Source organism: Monomorium pharaonis, chromosome 8 (assembly GCF_013373865.1).
Source record: "Monomorium pharaonis isolate MP-MQ-018 chromosome 8, ASM1337386v2, whole genome shotgun sequence".
In the NCBI taxonomy this organism is placed as follows: Eukaryota; Metazoa; Arthropoda; class Insecta; order Hymenoptera; family Formicidae; genus Monomorium; species Monomorium pharaonis.
The window spans coordinates 4,553,502-4,574,078 of record NC_050474.1 but is presented as its reverse complement, the minus strand read 5'-3'; the positions used below and the strand labels follow the sequence as shown (position 1 = coordinate 4,574,078).

General features: G+C 41.2%; 2 protein-coding genes across 10 annotated transcripts in view; both read right to left on the bottom strand.

Annotated features, from left to right (window-relative positions):
• The window catches only part of LOC105832504 (serine/threonine-protein phosphatase 2B catalytic subunit 2), a 118,351-nt gene that overhangs the window by 78,497 nt on the left and 19,277 nt on the right, over positions 1–20,577 (bottom strand). The gene's annotated exons all lie outside the window — the stretch shown is intronic.
• On the bottom strand, positions 1,265–1,936 carry LOC114254308. The gene has a single exon (XM_036291079.1). It carries the CDS (start codon positions 1,803–1,805, stop codon positions 1,269–1,271), a length of 537 nt encoding a protein of 178 aa, XP_036146972.1. The 5' UTR covers positions 1,806–1,936; the 3' UTR covers positions 1,265–1,268.

Below are 20,577 nucleotides of genomic sequence, written 5' to 3'. Positions count from 1 at the left end.
GTGCTAAACGCGAGAATTTGCCGAGCAAATTTCATATAATTTTTCGCCCACAATGTCATTGATTAACAATATCTTGTATCATGTAGTTTTCGCGTGCGTTACAACTTAACTGCGTGGTGGAATGTGACACGTGAAGTATGGCATTAGGTTCCACTGCAAAAGTACTACTTATAAGACTAGTGTGTCCTCATTGCGTCCGTATCGCTCGATGGCTCGCGATTCAATAAAGATTCAATAAAGATGTTAGTAAACAGATGCTGATATAAATAAAGTTGCCAACGAGTAAAAAAAATTCAAAATGAACGTGAATTATAACATTGTATAAGCAATAAAAGATATTAAATAAAAGTTTACAATTTTATTTCATTATTTTTATTAATCATTATTTTGCTTACATTTATTTCAGCTGCTTATTTCGGCTGTGTTAAGACAAAAAAATATAACGGTGTATAAAATGTTAATAAGATTGATAGAAAAAATTTAGTTAAAATTCCTGATTAATATTTAAATAGTTGAAACTCCCAAGTGCTTGAATATATAATTGCACAATGAATAAACGGATTCTAACACAAAATAATATTAATTTACAAATATAAAATAAGAATTTTTTAATTTATATAGATATATTTTTTTCAAATGTTATGTTTAAAAATAATTTCTAAATTTAATTAATGCATCAAAATATTTATATGTAAATAAAAATTTTGCCTTAAATTGTGATTATTAGTATTAACAAATTTATCGCGTGTCGCATAATAAGATACCTCAAACTGCACAACTACTTGTCAACATGAAACGCCCTAATATCAAACAATTTAATTGGATTGAGACTTAATTAATTATTATAATGTCATGAGCGAACATAAAATATTACACTTTAAATATCACATATTTTTAAATATTAAAACAAGCTATATTTTTAGTATTAAAAGAGGAGGTATTTAAAATTTTATGTCGTCGCAATAATAAGTATCAAATGTTTTAACATGTTTCAAAAACTTAAGAATAAAAAATGAGACGTTGTCAGCTAATCGCGATTCTCATTATTTTTGTTGATTCGTTATTTTTCATTTATAAGTATGAATCAACGCACTACTCTTCATTGAATTCAATAAGCTCACTAAAAGCGTTATCTTTAGAATCCTTTCATAATCTTTTGGACAAAGTCTTCCGCTTTCGATTTCTATTGGATGCCATCAATAAATACGCCTCGGATACATAGATACGATCCTATACATATTTATTATTTCGTCAAAATGTTTTCTTTTTCAAACTATCATAATATATATACATTGTGACAGCTCTTTTACCTCGGAATTGGGATCCGGATACGAATCAGCGATTTCTTGCCGTCTCGACGACATAGATTCCTGCGCAATCTGGGAAAACAAGGGATCGATCTCTTTCGACTGCGCGCAATTCTCCGCGCTGTCTCCCTTATAAGTGCTGACAAATGGCTTCGGGCTCGAGAAGCATATATCCAAATGTTCTTTAGCCGTGATAGGAACTGCGAAATTTTTGTTATCGGCGCAATTGTACGAGGAAATGGAATTGATCGGCGAGTCGCTAGACGAATCCTCGGATGTTATCAAGCTCGGCATGCTCATCATTTGCACGAGTTTGTCGATCGCGGGACTTATGTTGTCGCGGTACTTCGGTAGCGTGTAATCCATTTTCGAGATGCACGACACAGTGGACGGTTGCGAGTCTTGCAATTGTTCATTCGCATCCTCGAGTTCAGATTCGGACCTATCATTCAACTTCTCGTACACTTCCTCCTCGGATATTTTCTCCAACGCTGTCATTGTCGTACAAAATGACGAGTTGGACTCCAAAAAATAACCAGTCGTCGAACAATAATAGCTATCCGTTACGGATAACAAATCGTTCAATGGAGGATAATATTTTTTAAAGATCTCGGGTTTGGTCAAAATAGCCTAGGTAATCCTAGGTACAACATATGCTTTTTATTGATTATGTTGAACAAATGTAATTTTCTATCATATGGAGAAGTAGTATATAATCTCTGTTTGCCTCACCTTAAGTCGTAGACGAGAATCAATTTGAACGTTGAAATTTTTCAAACTCGCTTTTCGTTTTATAAGACTTGAATATTACCGAGACAATTGTCCTCTCTCACAATATTTGTAAATAGCTACAGCAATACTGCCAAACGGCAAAGATGTTGTGTATCAACTGAATAGAGAAAATATACTAGATTCACACGTATTGCCATCTGGTTTGAACTTACCGTTCCTAAAAAAGCTCGATTGCAATTGGTCGATTCCCTAACTGTTTACTGTTTAAATTCTTACTTATCGATCTTATTGTTTTATTAGGTTGAAATAATACTTATGATTGATAAATGAAAACATTGAAACAGTAACATTGTAAAAGTATACAAAGACATAAGTAAATATAAAAATAAATTATTCAACATAATTAAATTGTCGTACGAATTATAATGGATCGTTGAAATATTTAGCTCTTTGTTGCGACATCGTTTACAACTGAGAAAGATTTAACTGGCAATCCAATGCTTTCACAAAATGTAAAAATAGTTTGTCTTTTCTAGCCAATCTTTTAAAGCGGTAATAAATTAAGAAAACCTTTACGATTATTACCCTGGACAATTGTTTTATAATTTAAAGACTTTGCAATCAGATATTCGTGAGGATAATCGGAAAATTGATCAAAACATCTAAGAACAGCTAGACATTGAATAGAAGACTTCGATTCTTCAATCGAGTTCCTTTATTTAAATGTCTATTTTCTGTAACGTCTCAATCCTTTGATCATTTTCTGATCTACTCTCAGTATTCGTTCGCGAATGAGGAGCTCAGTGATTTTTCGCTATAAACACATACGTCACGCGGTTCTTCATTGTGTGCATCCAGCGAAAACCGATGGCGCGATAGAAAATAAGACTCTTCTCGCAAAGCAATCCATCTCGAAAACAACTCCATGTATTTTCCTAATGTTGATGAACCGCCTGCATTCGAGTAACTGTTTCACTGATGTAAATGTGTTGCTTCTTTAAACTCTAATTTAAACCATTACAACGTTAAAAAAAACAATGCTATTCTCTCTGATATACATTCCTTTTATCGAATAATTTTTTTCATTGTAATTTGCAAGTGCGTTTGTTGTTAAATTTAGATGGAAGGGGTCTCTTTTTTTATATTAAGATTCTCGAAGGATAAAGTAATCTCGAGTAATTGCGTTTCAAAGCTGTTATCCATTCAGATAGGATGCAAAGCGTTCTTTAACTCGTCTTAACGTCTCGCCGCAAAGTTCATCGACTGCGCGCTGTGCAAATCCAGCGGGATGTAAGCGGATACGGAGCACACTGAGAAAGAAGTGCATTGCGAGAGAGGACAAAGCAAGAAACTCTCCAGTATAGTGGCAACCGCTTTTTCGAGATCTTTGATACCTTCCCTCTCCCCCCCCCCCTCTCTCTCTCTCTCTCGCCGGTACCGGCGGCATTACGTTCGAAATTAAGCGGAAGAGCGATATATTCCCCGCGGTTTGAACACAACAACTAATTTGAATATTCAATCTAGGGAAAAGCTCGGGTAACCGATAGTTCCGAAAGTCGATACCTGGTAACTCGGTCGCCGCGAAAACTGGGGAAACGTTCAATCAAGACTTATACCGATATATACGTACGTATAACGGGGTGATGCTTTTACGTCGCGTATCTGCGGGAGGATAGCGATCAACGTGGGCGAGACGTATAGACGTACGACCGCAAGGATATTAATTACGTGCCCTAAATTACTCGAGTTCTCCCTCCCAAATAATGTCGCCGCGAACTGCTTTAATATCGTATAACAACGCGCTGCACAGTACAGTTAGTCTTGATACTGGATATATTAAAGTGCCGAATATAATCGACGTCAGCGCATTGTTTCACATGCATCACATGCAATCGCTACCGCAGCCCGATCCCTCATCAAGAAAGTCTCCCACCTAAAAGTTGAGGCACTCGTCGCGAATGTAACAACCGCTACTTGCAATTGGACGATCTCTTAGCTCGTACGCTTCGCCATTACGACCAATGTCGCTAGAGGAACGGAATTATTTTTATTATTATTTAGCTTCTCGGTTTCTCATAATCTTGAAACGACGGCAATAATTCTTTTCTCATTTCTGCGAAGCAATAAGAGCCGCAATATAAAACAAAACTTACTTTTATTTATCATCATTTTCTCAGAAACGAATGAAATATTCAATCGCTCACTTCGTTTCGATAAATCAGTCGTCCTAGACGTACTTTTAAAGCCGATTAATTTCGCTGATTTTGTATTTATCTTCGCGATTCGAGAATCGAGTGTGATTGCCTCGCCATGTGTCTGACAGACTGAAAGGGAGGAAAACTGCATCTCATCCGCGAGTGCGACAGGAAATGGCGAAACGACTGTGTTTATTTGCGCGAATATTTCGAACGTGAACATATTACTTACGGCGAAGTAATTACATTCGACGTTATTGTTCGTCATTATAAACTCGACTGTTGTACGACAACAATAAGCCTCTAACAAGCAATTGGCCCTCAGTGCAAAGCGGTAAAATGATAGCGTCGATCATTTGCGCAAACATTCGAAGCGAAATGAAAATATGAAAGCTTTCTGCAATTTTGTAAATTAATGGAGAATTACTGCGCTCGAAGAGGAGACCCTCCAATTAATGACTGTGTTTGCACGTAACGTTTCCTATCCGATCCCGCCAAGTGTTCCTTGGATAAAGAAACACATTTCGGGAAAATATCCGTGAGAACGGAGTGCGACGCGCGGGGCACTCGCTCGTTTAAATTTTTAATTGCGACGCAAAATTGCGAGGGGCTTACTGCAGGCGCCTTGTTTTCTCTCGCCAGATCGAAACGCACCGCACAAACAGTTTGCGTGGAATTTCCGCAGAGTGGAATACAGAGGCTCGTTCGATGGAAACGAGTGTTGAACGTAAACCCCCATCGACCCGGTGACACGACGATCGATACGCGTAATCCTTTTAGAATCTCATTATGACGCGAACAATGCGCGATTAGCCCGATGTTTATTGTCGTTCCGTATTACATCGCGAATGACTCGCGATCGTTCCCGCACATCTGAATCATTAATGGAAATTTTCTCGCTTTGGAAAAAAAGATACTCTCCCTAACCGAATTCCTATTAAATGAAAAAATAAGCAGGATCCTTCCCGAGTACAAAGTTCTAAAGTTGCTCTACAAAAGACTTTTTCCAAAAATAAAAAATTTATTTTAAGCCTATGTAAATTTGACTGCAAAAAGTATACCATGTGCCTTTCTTGTGTCTCTAGTATTTATAGATAAATACCGGGATATTTATAGATCTAGTTTTTATAGATAAAATTAGATTAGGATTATAAAGGCGAGCGTTATTTAGATTGCAGTGTAGCTCACGTAAAAGATCGACTGCTGAAAATCTTCGCATTGAGGCCTGAGCGCGCGAGCTGTGATTATTAGATTCTCGTGAGTTCTCGGACGCAAACGAGGAATCTACCAATTACAGCAAGCAATCTTCGCGGATTGAAATCTACCAATCACAACGGTAGACACTTCCCGCACGATAATGAGAATTGTTTGCGCTGAATTTTCTATACGCTATCGGCGCCGCGTGATTGCCAATTTGATTTTATCCACAATAGCGTCTAATGTAAACATGACAAAAAGTTATTCCATATTTATACCACGGATACATCGCAAGTTACACCAACGCGATACGCCAAACGATATGTAGATATCGTTGATTATAACTATTTCATTGCGTTCAATTGCAATTTGGCGCAAGCACACATTTGGCGGAAAATTCAATATCAATAGGGTAGAGAAATAATTTTTTTTTTCTCCATAACTTGTTTGCGCAAAAAATCTTTCATTGTAGTCGATATTGGCTTGTTAAATAACCAAAAACGCCGAAACTAGTTTCACGACCTACTTGAAGTAACTCCGATAAATTTGGATTCAAGCGCCGAATATTAACATTACACTTTGAACATTAGTGGTTTGTGCATTTCTTTTCTTTAAAATATTTTGCCGACTATAATTAATTGTAAAATTTACGTACCATTTAAAAAAAGTGAACGACTTTACAATTACTTTTTGGAGATGTTAAAATATATATATATAAGTCCTTAATTCTTTTTATATTAAAAAAAAATGTATACTAAGTTTTAATCATTAAAGACATTAATATTATACCTTATGAGCGCGAGAGTGCCAATATAACTCATTCTTTTAACATCTCATCAAAATTAAATTAGATTAGTTTAATCTCTTTTTTTTTTAACATCAGAAATGCATGATATATTATAATCAATATTGTATCATCTTTTCATTCTGTTAGAAAATTTGGAATAGAAGTATCATGGAGCTTGAAAGGTTAAATAATGATACATTTACATAAAGTCATTAATAATCCCTGAGCTCCGACACAATCCTGTCACTTTTTCCTCCTGCTAATAAACTTGGTAGTAATCTCTCGTTCCTATTATTACAAATCCGATCATGGGGAAAGACGAAACGAGAAAAGGAGTCTATAGATGCGCGGCGATCAATGTCGAACCGGAATCGATGTGGTTGTAAAGCCAACCTTTTAGAATCCGCGACACGATAATTGACAGCGGATGCGACAGCTGCCATTTCCAGGCATACGTCGAAAGGAAAGTAGCGGGCTGACGGTGACTCGATGGACGTGAATGGATAAGCGGCCATTCGAACCGACACGAAGACAGCGTAGGAAAAAAAATTACCGCGGGTGTGAGAGAAAAAGAGAGAGAGAAAATGCACAAATGCGCACGTATTTTTTATATACACAATTGTAAGTATATTTATGTAGGACGCAATGGCATTCATTTAAAAAATACCGATTGAAATAGATACAAAAAAAAAGTACGAGGTACAAACAATGTGTTTTAACGGTAGAATCGCAAGCTACGCCTACACACCTGAGCGGAAAATCGAGAAGGTAATAAAAATAAGACGAAGAGAAAGAGCGAGGAGAGGGATGCCTCGTCGAAGGGAGGCGACACCTTAATGCCGTTTGGCAGTCGAGACTCCGTGTAGACTCGATGGTCAATAAATCGGAGAAGGGGCGATGACGCCGCTTCGTCCCTTCCTCTGGGACAGAAAGAGACACGGGGAGAACCGGAAACGATATAACGAATGAGATGGTAGAGATGTGATAAACGGAGATAGAATATATAGGTCGCCGAGAGAGAGAGAGAGAGAGAGATGTAACTAGCAACGTGTTGTAACTACAAAAGCGAAGTCGCAGCTTCGAAGGGTACTTTTAAACCGAAACTTCGCAGTCGGTTGGAACACGAAACATCTATAATTCATAAATAACCTTTGACATTTGTACCGTCCGTGATAATCACAATTTATCGCAATCTCTCCGGTCGTTATCTCTACGAAGAAGAACGTTTCATTTACGCGGACAATTGCCGACTGAGAAGGGCGAAATGCCCGTTAACTCAAACGAAGTAAAGTATAATTCTAAGTTTCCTAAATTTCCTCCGGGCAAATAAGAGCGCGCGAGTACGTAGTTAATTTGTGATGAGAGCTGGACATCGTATATAAGCTGCGTGTTCTCTCCCCGTGAATCTTCTGCCCGGTGATGGTTAATCGTCGACGAATGAACGATGGGTTTTTTGTGTGTGTGTGTGTCATTAGAATAAGTGCCAGGTCTCGCGTCTCTCCGCCAGGGAGGCTCCAAAAGCCGCAAAAAAGCTAACTGTCACGACTGAGCCCACGAGAACCACGGTTCCCGGGGCAAATACGCGTGGAAAGAAGGGCAGAAGGGATGAACGGGAAGAAGGGTCCGACGTCGCTTTAGCGATCTTAATGCAGCGGCGCCTGGAGGGCCATGGATTTGAGGTGGAGTGGCGCGGCACTGAAAAGCGAAGAAAGCGATGTGGCGAGGAGGGACGTGCGCGCGAAAGGGGCAGGGAGGAGGGGTGGTGGAAGTGGTGTATAACGAGAGAGGCAAAGAAAGACGAGGCAGCGGTGACGACGACGGTGGGTGGGATACGCAAGTAAGAGGAAAAGAGAGAAGATATATATGGGGTCAGAGGATGGACCGGACGGAATATTGATCCGCGTACCTCACGATAGCTGCCTATGCTGCGCTATGCTTTGCCATGTAGCCTATCCCTCCTCTCTCTCTCTCTCTCTCTCTCTCTCTCTCTCTCTCTCTCTCTCTCTCTCTCTTCGTCCCTCACTCCTCTCCTACCCCCCTCGCTCTCTCTGTCTCGCATTTCTCATCTTACTCGCTCCATGGTAAAACGGATATACGGCGGCGAGCACTGGATAGAGTTTACCTTCGCTACTGCCGCGGGGACTCCAGCAGTCTTAAGCGGCGCACCTGCGCCCGTGAGCCATTGACAAGAAACAGACAGACGCGGGCGGCGGCGGCGGGAACGTAGAAATCGTGAGATGTTGGACACTTTGCCGCTGGCTAGACATCCTTGGCTCCGCCAATTTACTTGTCGCTCCTGACTCCAATTCCTCTTTTTCTCCAACCCCTTTCTTCCCTTTTTAACAATATCACGCGAGTTCCTATTCCGAATAGAGAAAGAGAGAGAGAGAGAGAGAGAGTTTCGACCGTTCGTATCCATCTTAGGTTCCACTGTTAACACGACGCGAATTCTGAAATTCGCTTCAGGCCTTGGATACCTTACCCCCTCAGACCGTAGCAGGACCGTAGCAAAAGCCTGGATGGTTGCCAGTACATGGCGCAAAACGGAAACGAGAGCATTACCAGATAATGGTAATGGATCAGGTAACGTTATACAGGCCAAAGGCAAGATTGGCCACGGGCGTCAGGTGGACTCGCTACCGCTCTTAAAGTCTCATAAATGATTCCTGCAGCTTTAAATTATTCCTTCTTACTCTTTCACACGTTTCCATGAATAAGTCGTTGCATAAACATAAGTAAGCTGTCACATAAGTATAAATAGGCGGTGTTGCGAGAGAAATAAACATGTGGAAAAAGAGAAGTAACAAGAAAAAATGATAATAATAAATGCGCGTAGAATCGCATCTGAACGCGTACGTTATTCGTCGTGTACCAAGACGTTTAGTGAAACGAAAGGCTTGTGGTGCGGACAGGTAAGTCGGGGGCACTAAATACGGCGCGCTTCCGTGTACTCGTGTTGACACGTAATTATCTGTACGCGTCGGATACACGTGCCAGCCACCGCACCGCCGTCGTCGGTTGACACGTTTAGACCCGGGTGTGGAACGTCCAACAAGACGTTGCGCGATACGCCCGCGATCGAGGCAACGTTTACTTTACTTATCGACGCGAAAGCGCTTTAACGCGTTGCGTCAACTTTTACAAGCAAATCTCCGCCGTTAAAATTGTTGTTATTAAATTCCACCCGCGGAGGGACCGCAAGGATCGCCAGTTAAGCGAAACAACTTGTCGATACATCGCGGGGAATCTGATATCATTCCAAAATTTTGCTGCACTTTAAAAATGTCCCTCCTACTTGAATTACGCTTCTTTTTTCTTTCACTTTCCAAAGAACTCTGTTAAGAACGTTAGCAAATAAGTCGGTCACATTTATCCTATTTACTAGCGCAAAAACAAGGTGAAGATAAATAAGTCCAGATGGAAAGTTTGTTCTTCAAAGCGTCTTAGAATTAGTCCGCGGTGTTTCCTCTTCATGTTCCGCTTTCATGAAGAAAAGTCGCGGAATACAACGAAAACGCGACGAAATATATAGACGAGAGGACGATATTATGCTCTTCATTTACATTTTATATAACAACTTTGTTAATTATCAATTAACAATATTTTAAATTGAAAACTCAACACGCATTTCCATTCGCCAATATGTTGTTCACACAATCGATTCTGAACTCAAATTTGTAAAGTATCTCTTTGATTTACAAAAATGGGCCACACAGGGATGATAATGTAGTCTCACCACTCAAAAATTAAAAAAAATTAATTTTGTTTATGAAACTTAGTGTTTTGTTATATAAAATTATACATTTAATTAAAATAAAGAGAAATTATTGCAAAATATATGCAAGTAAATATACACATAGTCTCTTTTTAATACATGTACTACAGTACTAAAAATCTACATTACATGTAATGCAAACTATAGATTATAGCAATAGAATCACAATCAACTCATAGAATAATTGCTTCAATATGAAAACGTCGAAAAAAGTCATATTACGTTTATTAAGCACATTTAGGAAACTGTATTAGCAAAATCCCATATTATTGTTTAATGTTACAACTCGAAAGTGTATATGCGAATAAAATATTAAATAAAAAGAAACACTGAAGTGTACAAATATTTGTGTAACAATACATCCAAGTTTAAAAAGAATGAGGAAGTAATTCAATACTACAATATAGCAATTTAAAAAAGATTCAAAATGCTGAAAGGTAAAAATGTCTTATAAAAAGTGTCGGTTGTGTATTAACGTATCAGCGCCACCGCATAACTGCGGGCTGCTAAACAAATAATTGGCTAAGTAATCACTAGAATTCCTCATCTAATAACAGAGATATTACGAGCGTCTGCTCATTACGTCTGCATAATACCATATTCTCCTCTAATATGTATAAACAACATTTTCCTTCATTTTTTACCATCGATCGATCGCGTTCAATTACTGAATACATTCGAAATGATTTCTTCAGATCGAGTCATCGATTAGGCTGAATGAATTTTAAATCATGAATGGGAAAAGAGAAAGAGAAAGAGAAAGAGGGAGGGAGAAGAGAAAGGGAAAGGAGGAGAATGAGAGTTGGGGAGAGGGAGAGAGAACGTATCGATTACGTTGCTTCGCAATTGCTGCGGGCCTCGCTCCAGCAGGAGGAGAGAACGCCGCATTCATCTCCACGTGACTATAACCGCACCGATGTTATGCGCGACTATCAGCCGCATCGTTAGCGGTCAATGCCGTAAGCGGAACGGAGGGGCGCCGTAGGATTCGATCAAGGCGACCGGCGAGATGCGGCCGCACGGCCGGTTAACGCTTTATTTGCATAACCGCAATGTTGCTAAGCCCCGAATAATCTTCGAGCGATCCCCATGTCAGTGGCGTGTCGACGTTGCCGATTTTAGGTCGCGTAATAACCGCGCGCGCGGATAAACCTCGCGATTATTTAATCGTTACGCCACTGCCGGAGCTTAAATCCGAACAATCTAATTACGGTGTTTCTTTTTTTCACGCGCCTTTCCACGAGGGGTAAGAGATTACGTCAGCATTGATAATATATATATATACGTAGAGAGAGGAAACATGTTTCATAACAAATTTTCAGCCGCGGTAAGAGGATAAACTGGATGTGAAAGGATAGTTATTTCGTTCTAGGCGAAAGCCTGGATTTCGCGTTTTAACTCGAGCACAGTAATGCGAGATCTATTTCACGGCGCTACATTCGCCGCGCTAAAGAAACGCCGCGTTCTCGCATCGAAAAATTGCTCGAAACGGCAAAGCATCGTGGGATTGGCATACCAAGCAAACGGGCGCCATTCTCTTCACGCGCATTTTACGTAATAACGTCGATCGTTCGCACGACGACGCACGACCGCGATAATCGCATTGCCGCTGTCAGGTGTGAGCGAACGACGCCCAAGTAGACACTTCGACGTTGTACTTTACACGCGCGAAAAAAAGTCAGCTGATTCTCAAACAGCGACATACAACCCCGGTAATCAATTATACTTCAGGTCGAAGATCCTTGAGAGCACCGCGCGCGGTGCTCTGCCACCGGATAATCTTTCTCTTTTAGCGAGCCAGCGAAACACGAACATGTGCATTACGGTATTACTTTTTTACGTGATACATATAATGAGACTCCCACTTATTCTGGAGTGCGAAACGCGGTAAAGGCCCGTGTAAATCAAACGGGCGCGACGTTAACGAATACAGACAACACGAAACACCGTCGCGCGTGACGTACGACAAAGATCGCGCGATGTGTAAACAGTGAGCTCGCAGCCCGTCGTCGTTTGCCTTGCAAAGTAACGCACAACGCGGCAGGGCACTTCGTACCCGTCATGAATTATTCGGATAATCACGGACGATGATGCACGACGTGGCGACACGCGCATTTTCCCGGCCGAAAATGACTCGACTACGGCGTTAGCCCGGCGTTTCGTTTAACCGAAAACCGTTCCCGGCCGCGCTCTTTCCAGAAGATACGTAAACAACATCTGTTAAATCTCCATTGCAAGCTGTGCGTACGGCACAAACCGGAGGAATAATCTTGCACCCGCCGGGTACGATAATCGGATCACAAAGATGGAAACGTGCGTCAGCGTTGCTGGAGGAACAGCCCAATTTGATGCGCATTCGCGATTGGACGATAACTATGCCCGTAAGCCCACTTAATTAATTAACTCGTTACCGGGCACCGATTTTGCAATTAGCGAGCGGGTAATCCCGCCTAAATGCCCGCCGCTTCCAATAGCGCGCGCGATAAAAATTAATTCGGTTAACGCGAAAGTAATTCCGCCGCGCGCTCTCTCGTTTCGCTTTTCGCCGAAAGAGCCCACCTATCTCTCTTTCGCCGTTTTCACCCTCTCGCGCAATAGCCAAACAAGTGCGCCCTGACAGACATAAGATAATTAGATTTACGTCGCCCTACCTGGCGATTACCAAGCGATTTCTTTCTCGCTTTACCCCAGAAGCGATTATTAATTCCGTCCACGGCTTGGTTTCAATTTAAGCGTCGGTAAAAAAAAAAAAAAATGTCGCACGCACACGCCTATGATAAAATCTATTGAATTGTATTTCCAAAGTTTTTGCAATTGATCTTTTTTTTCAATTTTATAAATTGAGTGCCGCGTTGGCAGTAGCTAATGACATAAAAGGTTGTTATCTGTCGTTGCGTCGAGTTCAGAGGTGGACGCGTAAATTGCATACCCATGGCACGCGCGCACGCACATACCGGCCACGGTGCCGCGTGTGTATAATACGTGTGTATACGCGATAATGGTTTCATGGTCCCGGTGTACCTACCGTGTGCTCTTTCGACGCGCCGCGCCGCGTCGGCCGAATAGCGCGGCGGCCCGATCAAGTTTTATTGATTTTGAATTGGCTCGTCTCCGGATAACCGCGTTCGGCGTTACGTGGACAAATAAAATCCCACGCCGGAAAACTGCCGACTTTTCGGCATTACAAAACTGCGCCGCATCGGAGCCCTCCGTTCGGAATAACGTCACGAGGGGGAGGAAAAAAAGAAAAAAATAACAGGCGGGTTAAAAAATGCTATTGCTATTGTGTGCATATAGATCGCCATCCCGTGCACCCGTAAACGTAGCTGTCGCTCGCTCTCTCTCTCTCTCTCTCTCTCTTCGTGTTCCATTGTCATTATCGAACTCCGGAGTGCGGAACCTGCTCGGTCACGAGCACGAATTCGGCAAGTTCGATCGCGCGAGCGTGCGACGTTCGTAGGCGCGTGCATCGCGGAAAGCGCGATAGAAGCACGAAACTCGCGTTTCGGAGCACGACGACGACGACGACGACGATGGCGGCGGCGATGACGAGAACGCGACGGAAAAGCTCTTTGACGCCGTTACGCCGCGGCTGGCTTTGACTCCTGAACTTTAGAAGCTTTCGACCGGTAGGAAACGAAAGGAAGGGCGTGGCGGGGCGGAAAGAAGGAAAAAGCACGAGCGGCCCCGTTCGATGCTGATGGGAGAAACGAAGATCGACACTGTAATACGTTTCGAATCGTTTAGCGCGGCTATTCCGCGATAAAAAACAAAGGAAGGCTGAAATAACTCGATTGCAAGACAGTAGAGAAAAACGATAAAAATTCTCGCGTGGTATTTACTGCAACGCATCGGTTAATGAATAAATTCGAGATATCTGATAAACTCTTTCCCATAAAATTCGATTGAACATATTTTTTTTTCCATATTTTTTTTTCACTATTTTGTAATTTGTAACATTTTTTACGCCTTGACGATTTAATCTCGATCAAGCGTTCATCAAATAAACTCTGTTTAAAATCCAACAAAAAATTTTATTACCATTTCTACTTGTACCATTTAAAGCTTTACAGCTAACTAAAAAGTGGCTAATTTTCTATCTCTTATAACACAAGAATACCTGGTGCCCTTTCGCGTGACTAATTACTCATTCATGTCACGTTGCGTCATAGTGAATTAGATTCACCGAAATAATCTGGAGATCTGCAGCACGCGTATTTAGCGTGTGATGATTCAACTTTTGTGAGAACACCAAGTATCTGTTTGGAACACAGTTTGACGCGAGTCAATGATTCCCTACTACGCGTAAGTATGTTAGCGAGAGAGAAAGAGAAAACGAGTTCCAGTGTGCATGGAACGGTTCCAAGTGAGACGAGAAGGTGACTAATCGATCTCGTTTTGCCGTTAGACCGCGGTCCAAGATCTGCGTTCTATTTACGGTTACCGGAATCGTATGATATCTGCGATAGTCATCCATCGTGTTTTCACGAGACTCGAGATCGATTTGAACGGTTATTTATCACGAAGCAATTAAGGCTGACGCGCTACGAAAACAATCTACATATTAAAAAAGTCAATATTTCTCTATTTATATAAAAAAAAAAATCGCGCAAACGTTACAATCGTAACGTGATTTTTATTCCCTCCATTTACGTGTCTATAGCTTAGAGATTTTAGTTATCCAATGTTAAACATGACTTTGTAATTACACATGTCTATCGATCTCTTTTTGTAGAAAAGACTGATTACAAGTTCGTCTAAAAAAAACTTTCGCAATGTTCGCATGCAAGCAATATATAAACAAAAAAAAAAGAATAATCCGATTGGAAACAATGGATCTTTGAACAATATCTCTCGCTTTTGTAATGTTATCTGAAAAATGGAATATTTCGATTCCTGCTTCTCCTATTTTAAATTCGCGATTCGGGAGCTTTCAACTTGATGTACAAAGGAGTGGCCCTTATTTATAACATTAAGTTGTAATCAGACGGTGGATTAGCCCTATCCCTCGCTTCGTTTATCAAGCGTATGCAAATATTAGGTTCGTCGAATCGATGCGAAATCGCAGCGAGCCACGGCTACAATCAACATCCGCCCGACGCGATTAATTACGATTAAATATGATTGCACGCCGGCAATTAAGCGCGATTCATTAGTCGTCCGAGGGAAGGACGAGGCCGCGGAATATCCGCGAATGTGTTTCGCCGAATCACGCCGAAGCTCGCCGCGATTTGAGTTGATACGAGATGCAAGAACGAAAAAAAAAAAAAAAAGTCCCGTCTCTGCTCGAAATAAAACCCCGACTGAAAACAGTGGCTGCGCCGTGTATCTCTGGCTTTTACAATTTTATCCTAGAGAAAAAAAAAAGGAAATGGAATACTTTGACACCTGGCCCTTATTTCAAATTCGTGTCGCCGAGCTTTCAACTTAAATAGACGCGCGCGGATCATCGTCGCGTATCGGCGACGAGCCGATCCATTCATAACCGGCTAAATTTAGCCGCCAAAGCGAAGAGATCTCATTCGCGAGTGTCGTACTTCTCTCTCTCTCTCTCTCTCTCTCTCTCTTTCGCGTCTCTTTTTTCATCCCCCACTTCTATTCGCATCGGACGTTGCTGCACCGCGTTGCTCCGACCGTTCGATGTCACTGATTAGAGCATTTTTATGCTCGTGCGAAAGCGATTATCGAAGTAACGAAAATACGATAATAACTACGTCGTTGCCGATACCCATCGAAGATAGTAGATACATTCAGTTTCTAGAACAACTTAAAATACTACAAACATTATCGCAAATGTTAATCGCGGTACAATTGTAATGATAGTGCAACTGACGACTTTCATTGTTCACTGTTCCCTCTGATTCAGCGATTGTCCTTATCTCGGTGCAAAAATACTAGGTTTTTTTTTCACCCCGAATACCGGCAACGGGTTTAGCTACCGATTGGACTGAGCACAAGTTCCCTCTTGCCGGGCAGATGAGAGATATCTTCTGTCGCGGCAGCCGTAACGAAGAACACAAAGATTTCCGCGGAAAACACGGCAAGGTGTCCTGGCTCGACACCAGGAGAATCGGTCTTTCTGGCACTTCTGACATACTTTCGCAATAATTTACTTGTACTCGGATAGATAAGTTAGGTAGGTAGGTAGGTAGGTAAGTGCTGGTAGAAAAAGATGAACACTGCCGGTTTGCAGTTTATCAAAGCAACGATGCAGCGATTTTTCCGCCGGTTCGAAAACAACCATCGAAATTTTAATGACTCGTTGTCGATTTTGTTCCGTTGTTTCATCCATCAAACACGCGTAACAACGAGATATGAAACAAGATGAGCAAGCTACAATTTATCATCAGCAAAAATTCAACGTCACACGACACTGAAAAAGTCTGACAATAATACAACAAATAATCAAGATTAGATGATATTTAGTTAACTAAACTTTGGTGAAATAATTGCAATCAAACGTTCGATGTTAATGTAATCAAAACTAGTAATTATTATGAAGTAATAATAATAATTTGTAATAATCAAATAATAATAATAATTTGATAATAATTACTAGTTTCGACTATATTAACATTCGATTGAAATTCAATAAAGTTTTGTAACTTAATTGATTATTACTAGATTTTTTTAAAGCAGTTACATCGCAAAAAACATTACGTCCTTTATTTCCTACCGCGGTCAAAATATTGCAGTAAGCAGCGATTTTAAATATGAGATAACACGTGCAAGTCGCGCGATGAGCGAAAAAAAATACGAAAATGTTGCTCAGCGGACTTATTATGTCTCGAGACAAAGTCAGTCATAATCATTTCCTAAGCTTTGTTGTAACACTTAAGAACTTAATCTCCACGTGAGTCACAGCCGAGAAAATAGCTAGTGTTTATTTGTTATTAACGTAATTTCGTCAGCCTACGCTCATCACGCGCAAATCTATATCAGTATAGCAGCCAGTAATATAACTACAAGGTTTTTCATTCAAGAGAGCCTTATACACTCGTGCATTTACAAGTCGTCACTGACAATGAGCCTCGGATGCTGACGTAATTTCTCCGAATTGCCCAAAGGTCTTGCGGGAATAATTCATTTTCCCTTTAAATATGTAAAAAAAAACAAGTGGGCGAAAATTGAAGAGCTCGAGGGTCGCGCCTTCGATCGCGAGGCGTGGATGACCATGTGAAATACGCCGCACGTGTGACAAGTTTCTCACATCACGCGGGGAGAAGAAAAACGCGGCGGTCTCGCAGATGTGCGGTCGCTTGTGCACAGCAGCCGATGCACAGCGCCGTGGGCGCATCGCCTGAGAGAGAAAGAGAGTGAGTGCACGGTGAATAAAACGGTGCGAGGAGGGAAACAGGGGAATGTCGGTCGTTGTTAAACACGATCCGTTGCGAACGCATCGATGAGCCCGCATTGTTAAAATGAGCGTGCATACGTGCTGCCAAAAAGAAAAAAAAAAGGAAAAGCGAATCACACCTTCTCATCCCGACGTGCAACCGCGCGGTTGGTTTCTCGAGCTCGATGAGAATAAAATTATTTTCCACTCTTTCGTTTGAGCTTCTCCTCTCCTCTCTCTTCCTTCCGTCCCTCCTACCCCTTGCCATTCTGATACGATCGGAAAATTTGCGTTCACAAAGGTAGGTACAAATATATTTCGTTATAGATATTATAGTATCAATAATTACATTTTCGACTTAACTGGGTTCTCTCATCAGCCATTATACAATAATTTCGACGAATATTTTCATGGTGTTTGCATTAACAAAAATTAACGAATAAATATTAAAATTATCCGCTTCCATAGGTATGTCGATGATATTAAAATAAAAAATAAAACGCCAAATTTTCATTCCAACTTACATTCTGGTCGTAATTTGTTTTCTATTATTGTAATATTATCGACACCGACGCGGAAATTTTAGCATTTATTTATTAATTTTTGTTAATATAAACATTATGAAAATATGCGTTAAAATTATTATATAACAGCTGAAGAGGACACAGTTAAGTTCATTCAAAACATTCCACATAATTTATTGATACTATCTATACAGAAATTAATAAAAGAAAATTATACTGAACTCGTACTGATCCATTATCTTCTTTTACATTATTGTGTAGTTTATTTAAAATGTATTTATTAAAAAATAAAATTAAAATAAAATTAATTTAAAAAGATCAAAACACATTAAATTATTTCTTAAATATATTAAAAGCCACACGAAAAAGTTGGCACTTAGGCACTACAGCTAAACTGATTCTTAAACTCTTGCAACTCTCACCTATGATACATTGGCATCTGAATGTTACGTATTACCTACATAAAATCGTCATGCGAATTCACGGGAGACCTTGTGGTATCACGCCATCACGCAAAAATATGCAAATGCAATAAAAAAAATGGAGTAAGGCGATAACTGACGTAATGAGAGACGATTAGAGGAAAGTTCCGATACCGGAGCGGATTAGAGCTGGTTACGACGCGCCTTTACAAAGGTTTCATATTATTATATTATTATGCCGGACATATATAATGGGATATATGCAAGAAACGGTATTATCGTGCTGAAAGAAAGGGATCAACAGTCGTTAACTCGCATGCGTCGCGAAGACGCATATCCGCTAGATGAGATGAATCACAGAGAATGCACTTAATGCACGAGCCATCTACGGAACGTGCTGTGCGACACGGCGGCTAAAGATGAGGGAGGGGGGGAGGGAGAATAAAATTCAATTTGCGCACGCTGCTGCTGCCGCCGCTGTCGTTGTTCAATGAGGATCTGCGGTGCAAAATGAAAAATGAAATAACATGAAGGAGCTCGTCCCTTTCTCTCTGTCCGAAGTTAATCTACACGGATCGGCGAATTAACGTTGGCGAACTAATTCCACCTTTATTAAAAGCATGGACGACATTGTTTAACATAAATTCGGACTACGGACTCTAAAATAGTCGAAAGAGAAGCGAGTATAAACACACGGTGTGTGCAAATTTTTTTAAGAGAGTCCAGGGGCTCTATTCATGAATTCATTCGCAAGAGAAACGTATTCGCAAATTCTGATCTTACAGAAAAGTTGGAAATTTATTGGCTATCGTATGGCTATTAACCAATAAACTTACAACTTTCTGTTAGAGCGAGTATTTGCGTATACGTTTCTCTTGCAAATGACTTCAAGAATCGGGCCCCAGACCGAAAAACGAACGAACGTTTGCGAACGAAACAAATGTAATGTGCGCTTTTCCTTTGACGTGATAAGAGAGACGAAACGAATTTGCCGATGCAAATTTGAGTTTGTACTCATGCCACGGAGCAAATTTGTTCGTTCTTATTCATTCGTTTGTCCTGTTTGCTTAGCCCTCGCTATACACATTAAGACTAACTTTCGCCGATTAATTCAATGGCTAATAATAACAAAAAGAAAACATCATCACTCACTGAAGTTCGTAATTTGGAATTTATTCGGAGCTAACGGGCACACAATTTCCGTGTATATGTAATTAAGGCAGTTACGAAGTCACGTTCTTCCAGCGTGTGTTTACAGAATACGAAATGTTAATTAAGGGTGGATAAGCGCCCGAAGAGTTGCATCAGGAGAAAATTAATTCCGAGTTCGTTAAAAGGTCCCGCTGGATGTAGCACTGAAGCGTGAATTTTGAGTACTCTGTATAAATATACTGAGTCGTCTAAAAGAAGACGTAAGTAACAGACGGATCGGTTAAGTATAAACTTAATCCGATCCATGAGTTCTCTCGAATTGCAGCAGCGACGTTCACTCGCGTGACACACAGGGGAAGAAGCGAGAAACAGGGGAAGGGGGAGGAGAAAGAGAGAGAGAGAGAGAGAGAGAGAGAGAGAGAGAGGAAGAGGGAGAGAGACAGGACGTCTTTTCTACTACGCTGGCGCGAGCGTATCGATCGGTGACGGAGCGCGTACGGCGTCGCAGGATGAAGAACCATCCCGTTCGCCGCGGCTTAGTCGACCATCGTGGGTCGACCGGGGCCGAATGGGGCAGGGGTGGCCGAAACCGAATCGAGCCTGGTGATCGAACACCATGGTCGATCGATCGATATCCCCGTAGGTCCCTCCGACGCGCGGATCTCCGGCACCGGGGCCCTCTTATTCCGGGTCACCGGAGCCGAAAACGTCCATCTCAGGAAAGCTGCTCGCCCTCGCACGACGACGACGACGACGGCGATGATTAATCACGTGGCTCTCGCGCAAGAACGGGAAATAATTTAACCCTCGATTCGGCTGGACGCGCGCCGCTGTTCTCCGCCACCATGTTTATCGAATTAGATCGCCTTCCGAAGGGATTGCAAAATCTGAAGCAGATTTTGCAAGACGCCCTATACATATATATGATTAATATCCTAAAACGTTCGCGTTCTTTAATCGACACGATGATTATGTGTTCAAATCTATTATTATTTTTGCTACTTTATTTTTTGATTACACGAAACGAGATGCCCCACGTTTTGTAAAAGAGAAAAAAAAATAAGGAGGACAAATTGTTGAGAATGGTTTTCGAGAGAGCGCATCGATATCGGCAAGACGGTACCGCACCGAAAAAAGCGAGAACGGCGGC